Source organism: Brachionichthys hirsutus, unplaced genomic scaffold (assembly GCF_040956055.1).
Source record: "Brachionichthys hirsutus isolate HB-005 unplaced genomic scaffold, CSIRO-AGI_Bhir_v1 contig_944, whole genome shotgun sequence".
NCBI lineage: Eukaryota > Metazoa > Chordata > Actinopteri > Lophiiformes > Brachionichthyidae > Brachionichthys > Brachionichthys hirsutus.
The window spans coordinates 10,824-19,040 of record NW_027180410.1 but is presented as its reverse complement, the minus strand read 5'-3'; the positions used below and the strand labels follow the sequence as shown (position 1 = coordinate 19,040).

The window sequence follows — 8,217 nt, the reverse complement described above, 5'->3', positions numbered from 1 at the left end:
ATAGGACTGCAACGTAGACAAAAACACAAACAGGATAAGACCATGCGGTGTCTTTAGCCTGGGGATGAGCTGCGGGGTATTCCTGACCTCCTTTTTACACACTAACAAATAGCAGTGACCTCATGGGGGTGTAAATAGCACAGAGGGAGGGACGGACCAGGACGGCTGGGGTATATAAAGGAGAGAATCATTTTTCAAGTCCCAAACGTACCGACAGAAGAGGAACAGGAAGAAGAAACACTGAACCATCTCAATCTTTACTGAGAGTTTAAACAAGAAAGGAAGGAGCAGCGACACAATCCAGGTTGAACTCTGACCCGTCTTCAGACGCTGACATGATGTCCCAGCGGTCAGCCTTTAACAGCCTGTTTGGGGACGACCCCTTCTTCAGCCAGGAGCGGCTGCTTTGGCCCCTCCGGCGTGAGGCCCTCGGATCCCTGCAGCAAGACTTCTTCAACCAGAGGTCCAAACTGGTCAACAGCCTCCTGAGGGAGTTCCATGATGGGCCCCGCCTGCTCAAACTTCACCGGTTGCCCCTTGTTGCCCCACCATTGGCGAGGTATGTCCAGTTTCTATGGTATCCTTATATTGGAATTGATTGGTTGAGGGGTTCCTCGTGTCCAAATCAATAAATGTCTGTCTCCAGATGGATCAAAACCCATCACATTAATTCTTGCGAGAGCGTGTAGTTCATAAAATGCACGGGTGGAAGTAGAAATAGTTCAACCAAGTTGTTTTATTCTGTCATCCACGAAATCTAACTTGTAGTTTGCCCTCTAGATGGTTGTGATTCACAGATCCGGATCCGGATCCAGATCCAGATCCAGATCCATATCGTCAGTGGAGGGAACACGACCAGTTTAAATCCTAACTAGCTGATAGCCACTTTATGTGTAGCAGAAACCTGTCAAGCAGCATTGATGGTTGCTAATCGGATTAGGCTGTGAATTAAGATAACACAGGGATCAAAATGTACATTTATTAAAATATATTGAAAATGCTAATTTAGATCATAAAAGGAATAAATGACATTATGTGAAATGATTCTTGAAAATTGATGCACAATAAAATAATGTATTCTGTGATTTAAAAAAGAAATGGCGTCTATCTGCCAAGCGGGTCAATGTGGAATTGATAAGAATGATAGAAAAACTTTTTTTAAAAATGAACACACACAAAAAAAAAATGTATCCAACCCATCAGTTTAAGTTTAATAGAAATCTGTCAATTGGATTTCATGCAAATGAAGAATCAAATGTTGATCCAGCTGCTGGATCTGTTCCAGGTCGTGTGATGCTGAAGAGCAGCGGAAACAGACTCCCAGCATGCAACTGCACAAGGACGCTCAGCAGGAAGCGGAAAGCAGCGGCGACCTCCTGGTGACCCTAGATGCTCGCGGTTACGCACCCAATGACATCACAGTGAAACTGGATGGGCGGAGCCTGGCCGTGGTGGCCGTGAAGCAGGCCGGAGCAGAGGAGACCCAGTCCTGCTCCTCCTCCTCCTCCTGCGCCTCCTCCTGCTCCTCGGCCTCATCCCGGATGGGATTCGCACAGAAAATTGACCTGCCTGATCACATCGACCTGTCCGGCCTCTCCTGCTCGCTGATGGATGACGGACAGCTGCGAATCCAAGCCCCCGTGGCCAAACAGCCAATCACTGAAGAGTGCCAGGTGCCCATCCGGTTCAGGACATCGCTTGAATTTCCCATTTGCAAGGACAAAGATGAGGAGGAACCTAAACACTAATGGACACACACACACACACACACACACAGTGAACAAAAATGTTTTTATGGCCACAAACACACCTCCACTGCAAGACAGTCTATAATGAGTATTGTTGTTATAATTTGAAGAGAATGTTTATTTTATAATATTTGAAATTTATAGAATTTGTATAAACTGTTCAATTAAAGCTGATTTGGATCAGAACTTCTGTTTGTGCAGTGGCGTGTTCGTGAAATATATCCGTGACCACACGATGGCGCTGCAGCCGGTAGCGCCATGTTTTATGAGGACTGCCCCAAAGGTGCCACAAAAGAGGACATTAAACCCTTTTCCAGAATATATGCTCACCCGTCAAACGCGTTGCTGTTTTCCATTCATGAAAAGATGTTCCTCTTACCTCCCAGTATTCCTGTGGGAGTACTTACCCCCCGCGGTGCTACGCACATGTAACATTGCTTGCTGTGTGATCTTATTGCAGTTCTTTTATTTCTTTGTTTGCTTTGCTAGCAGCATTACACAAAGATTTTATATATTTGCACAACCTTTGTGAAAGGATGAGACACTGGGATATAAAAAAAAAAATCCACTTGGAGCAGAAGGGTGCATTTATCAGATCCCAGAGTCTAAACACAAATGTGTACTGGATGAATATATCTCTGATGGGCCGCTCCTCCAGCTCCTCCAGCACAGGGAACACTGGACCCAGCGGGGACCGTGCCACGGATTAAATCCTAATTGGTCTTGCTGTCCAGGAGGACAAAGCGCAGAAGCAACAGGCTCGGAACACGGTTGGGAATAAAGACAGATAAACCAGAAATAATACCAACGCATGTTCATCTGGACCGGCTTGTGAGAGGCTTGAGTTACCGCAGCTGCTTTTGGGTTATTGGGGTAATTACATTTTTACAAACAGAAAGTCAAACTGCGTGTTGGTCAGCACTGAGCCCAATGGCTGTCAACCAGCGCCACCGCCTGGAGATGCTCATACTAGAGGTTGTCAGCCTCAGTCTTGGCAAATATATATATATATATATATTTACAACAAATACCAGGACTAAGTGATGAAATAAACTTGTATCTTTTTTTTATTTAACTCATTCAGTACCAGCCGTTGTCAGCTCAGCCAATCGCTCAGTACCAGCGGTTTCCCCTGTATTTCAAGACCGACAGAATATTATGTATTTTTTTTTTTTTTTTTTTTTTTTTTTTATTTTTTTTTTTTCTTTTTATTACCTTGTCTGCATTCGTGCTCCACAGTGACGGACATAACGTCAGTCACTGCAGGAGTTCTATGCAATTTTTATTCTTATAGTGATTGTGACCGTCACCTGCCCTCTTGGCAGCCTAGCCTATTCCTATTTTATTGATTTTATTACCTGTTTACCACCGTAGAGGGCTGTGCACACCGCAGTGAACATACAACATGAACAAACAAAAAGTGACAAATACACAGTGTTCTGAGAAGAAAGTGCAATGGATTTATTTGTGCCCCTTAATTCTACCCCTTCCATCCAATCATCACCAAGAGTTGTCCCAATAGACCAGGTTCACATTCGTCTCTAGAGGAAAGTATGGATCACCAAGTTCTCAGATCTGAGGAAAAAGAGAGAGAGCATAGTGAGAGCCACAAGCACTGACCCAGCAACCTCCACTAACTCAGAGATCTGTGTGCGGGGTTGACTCTCTAAACGAGTTTTAATAGGTGCTGGAGTGGTGGATCTGGCATGCGTGAAACCTCCACCTAAGAACGGGGCAGCCATCCCGGACCCAACAATGGCGACATAAGCCCCCAGATCACCCCAAGCAGCTACAGCCACCCAAGAACGACCACCATGGCCCCACCAGAACCACACGCAGAAGAACCAGTCCAGGGCCCGGGGGGCGACTTACACCGACACAGCCGACGAAACCTAGGCCAGCGCAGCGGCACGGGGCACAGCGGGCCGGCCTGGCGCCCCACCAGCACCCAACACCACGCCCCCCCCAACCACCCGCCCCCCTCCCAGCACCCCCCACCCATCCCACACACCCCCCACAGTCCCCCAGCCCCCCCCCACAGTCCAGCCCCCCCCACCCCCCACCACCACCCCCCGCCCCCGCCCCCCGCGCCCCCCCCGCCCCCTCCCCCCCCCACCGCACCCCCCCCCCCCCACCACCCAACCCACCGCCGAGCTCGGGCAACCCCCCAACCCAGCGAACCAGCGTCTGGGGAACGGGAGTAGACAGTGCAGGGGCTTCAGCCCTATCCGACCCTATACAGCCATTTGGGAGGAGAGTATTATTCCCTGGGATGGAGAGTAGGGAGCAGGAGGCCGGACCACCGTCCCACCCCAAGCCCAGCCCGCTAAGGCCCCACATGCCGCGCCAAGGCCAAGATAAATAAATTGATTGTGAACCCCCCCCCCATACCCTGTCTATATGGCTCCCCAGATCCCAGACTGGGGAACCCTCCCAACACCGTGAATGTGTGGACACCCAGGTGCTATATACACATGTATGTAGTGCGTTAAAATTTGGGGCAGGAGGGGCCAGACGGGGGATGCGGAGGAGGGCAACGGCGCACTCCTGCCCTGCGCCCTCCCCCTTATCTCCCCGCCTAGCACCCACGTAACCCCATGTGGTGCATTAAAATGGGGGGGGGGATTGCAGAGGGACGCTCGGTGAACGCCCCCCAGCACCAGGCCCCCCAGGTGCATGTCCCTATGTGTATATTTACAAATGTGTTGTGCTAAGGTGGTGAGTTAAGAGGCGCAGCACATGAGGCCCCAGCCAACCAGGCGGGGGGAGGAGGGAGCCCGACCATAGTCCCAGCCTCACCCATCCACCCACGTGTCAGAGGGCCCAACCATGCACAGGGCCTGGATCGAGCGCCGCCCCCGACGCATCCCACCCATCCCCCATAATCAAGCCCCCAGGAAGGAGGGAGCCGCGAGGCCCCGGCGGGAAGCAGGATGCCGGAAGAGGAGATGCGGGGAGAGAGGGGAAGGGGGAGACCACGAGGGGAGAGGAAGGGAGGCGAAGGAGAGGGGAGAGGGGCGAGGGGGAGGCAGGACAGGAGACGAGACCAAGGAGAAGAGGGCGAGCAGGGGACGGGGAGGGTGGAGGAGAGAGGTCAGGGAGGAGGGAGGGGAGGTGAGGGGGCCATGGCCACGCCAGGTCACCAGCCGGACCCCGGCCGCTACTACCAGCAGAGGAGTGACAGACTGCGCCAGCTCAGTGCCATCCCGAACGCATAGGCCAGCACCCCCGCATGGCAGCCTAGCGGAACACCGGCGGCCGCCCGAGACGCATGCGCCACCCAGCAGAGACCCGAGGAGCCGGGTTGCACATATCAAGCCACGGGGACAGCCCCTGAAGAGTTAGCCCAGCATGCCAACAGTCCCGGAGATCAACCATCCTTGTGTGAAGAACATTGAGGTGGAGACTGGAGCTGAAACATAGAAAGTTAGAATGGCTGGGCGACGATGTATTTCTGAGGTCCACTCGGTCCTGGATACAGAAAACAGAAACAAACAGCATTACCATTTACATCGTTGTGGTGGCTTTCGCTAGCAGGCAGAATCAGGTTGTAATATTTATATTTAATGATTTAATAAAAGGAGACCAGCTTTCTGTAAAATATTTAAAATGTTTTTTATTTATCTTTTTAGAAGCAGAGATTTTCTCCATTGATATGTGTTCTATGAGGAGATTCAACCAATGATTGATGTTTAAAGACTGTTTATTTTTCCAGTTAACGAGGATTGTTTTCTTGGCGATGGCGAGGGCTGCGAGTGTGGGGTGCGTTTGTTTCTGTGAAATAACGATTTCTGCCAAGTCACCGAGTAGACAAGTGATCGGAGATAAAGGGAACGTACAATCCAAGATGGACGACAATCTATGTGATACTGCGACCCAGAAATCCTGGACGGGTGAGCACAACCATAGGGCATGGAAATAAGTGTCAGCAGTATTTTGGGAGCATTGAGAACAGATGTCAGATTCAGAGAAGCCCATTTTCTTCATCATATATTGAGTAATGTGTGTTCTATGAAGGATCTTATACTGGATGAGTTGAAGATTTCTGTGTTTTGTCATTTTAAATACATTTTCACAGATTTGTGTCCAAAAGTCATGATCTAGGGTTAGTGACAGATCCGTCTCCCATTTTGAGATGGGAAGAAGTAACGTATCTGTGCTTGAGAGGAGTTTATAAATCTTAGAAAGGGTCTTTTTAACTGTCGGGGAAATCTTTGTGACTTCCATAACAAATACAGGTGGCTGAGGCGGGCCCCGGAGCGTTGGAATTCTTTTCTTAATTGTATTCATTACCTGAAGATAGTAAAGGAAATTTCCGCTTCCGAGTTCATATTTTTGGAACAATTTTGTAGATGACATAAACGTATTGTCATGAAAGAGATGATGGAGTTGAGAGATTCCCTTCTGTTCCCACATACCTACATGGAAAGGTTGATTACTAGCCTGAAAGTCAGGGTTATTCCAGATTGGAGAGAACATGCAGGGTTCCAGTTTAGAATTTGTAACTTCTAACGCTTTCCACCAGGCGGACAAGGTGGAAGAAATCATCGGGTTTTTAAAACAGTTATGCCGTTTAATGGTTGTTGTGATAAAGGGGAGATCTGCGAGTCTAATATCCTTGCAGTCCTTCTGTTCCAATTCTAACCAGTAATTAGAGTCTCTATTCGGGTGCATCCATAGTACAAGATATTGTAGCTGGTTAGCCAAGTAATAATTCATAAAATTTGGGGCTTCCAGGCCTCCTTTAGATTTACTCCTCTGAAGGGTAGATAGACTAATTCTTGCTTTTTTATTTTTCCAGTAGAATTTGGTGATGGCTGAATCCAACGACTGGAGGCAGTTGGAAGTTGGTTTAAATGGAATCATTGAAAATAAATAATTTATTTGTGGTAAAATTTTCATTTTGATGGTGGCTATTCTTCCCAAAAGGGATATCGGGAGGTTATTCCAACGCTTCAGATCACTGCTGATTTTATCCAGAAGTGGGGTGAAGTTTAATCGGGTTAACTCAGACAGTTTAGGTGAAATATTAATGCCCAGGTACTTTAAATTGCCCGTAGGAAAGGAGTAGTTTGGGTCCTGGTCTGCAGGGTTCCATGACTTTTCTGTAATGGGAAGTAATGTTGATTTTGTCCAATTGATGGAATAGTCTGAAAGTTGTGAAAATTTAGCTATCAACTTGAATACTTCCTGCAGCGAATCCGAGGGTTCTTGTAAATAAAGCAGGATGTCATCAGCATATAAATTGATTTTGTGTTCTGACACCGCAGTGTTGATTCCCTTAATCCCGTTATTTTGCCGCACTGCTGCTGCTAGGGGTTCAATAAATATTGCAAATAATAAAGGAGAGAGTGGGCAGCCCTGCCTGGTACCTCTCTGCAAGGTGAAGCTCTGTGAGGTAATCCCGTTGGTGGTTACGGTCGCTTTGGGAGAGTTATATAATACTGACACCCAGTGAATAAATGACTCTCCAAACCCAAGCTTGTGTAGGACGGCAAAGAGGAAGGACCAGCTAACTTTATCAAAGGCTTTTTCTGCATCCAGCGATACAACCACTGCCTTTTTTCCAAGTCGCTGCGACATACTGATCAGATTTAGCAGTCTTCTAATATTGTTGGTGGAATGTCGACCTTTAATGAATCCTGTTTGGTCGCTGTGAATTACAGACGGGATCACTGTCTCCAGCCTGGATGCGAGTGCCTTTGCTATAATTTTGATGTCGGCGTTGATTAATGATAGAGGTCGGTAGCTTGAAGGGAGGGTGGGGTCTTTGTCCGGCTTCAGTAGAAGTTTAATTGCTGCTGTATTCATGTGGGGTCGTATATGACCATTGTTTTTCATTTCTGTCACTGATCTGAAGAATAACGGCGCTAACATAGTCCAGAAATGCTTCATAAATTCAGCCGGGAAGCCGTCCGGGCCTGGTGCTTTGCCGTTAGGCATACTATCTAGGGCGCTGTGGAGTTCATTTATAGACAGCGGAACTTCCAGAATGTTCTTATACTCTGTTGATAGTTGAGGCATATTCAGATTACTGAGAAATGCCTCAATATCCTCCGGGTTGGGTTTATTAGCTGCTGAATACAAGTTGTGGTAAAACGTGTAAAATATCTGATTGATTTCTTCTGGTGATTGCGTGCACTCACCATTTAACCCTTTAATTGCTGTTATGAGAGATCTTTCTCTGTTACGTTGGAGTTGATTCGCCAGAAACTTGCCTGATTTGTTATTATATTCAAAGTCGTTGTATCTCAATTGTTGTAATATGAACTCTGTTTTCTTTGATAATATATCATCTAGTTTTAGTTTTGTGTTTTGTAGTTCAGTCCACATTTGATTGCTTGAGTTCGCTGCGTAAGCATCGGTTAATAGTTTAATTTTCTCCTCTAATTCCTTTTCCATTTTCTGTTCCTGTTTTTTTTTGTAAGAGGCATATGATATAATTTTACCTCTGATTACAGCTTTCCCT

The 8,217-nt window shown here is 47.4% G+C and overlaps 1 protein-coding gene across 1 annotated transcript; it reads left to right on the top strand.

The window, feature by feature from the left end:
• The first annotated feature begins 211 nt into the window (after positions 1-211).
• On the top strand, positions 212-2,063 carry LOC137914718 (heat shock protein beta-11-like). Its single transcript, XM_068758216.1, has 2 exons — positions 212-559; positions 1,286-2,063. The coding sequence occupies exons 1-2, from the start codon at positions 336-338 to the stop codon at positions 1,746-1,748; spliced, it is 687 nt and encodes a 228-aa protein (XP_068614317.1). The 5' UTR covers positions 212-335; the 3' UTR covers positions 1,749-2,063.
• Positions 2,064-8,217: the final 6,154 nt, after the last annotated feature.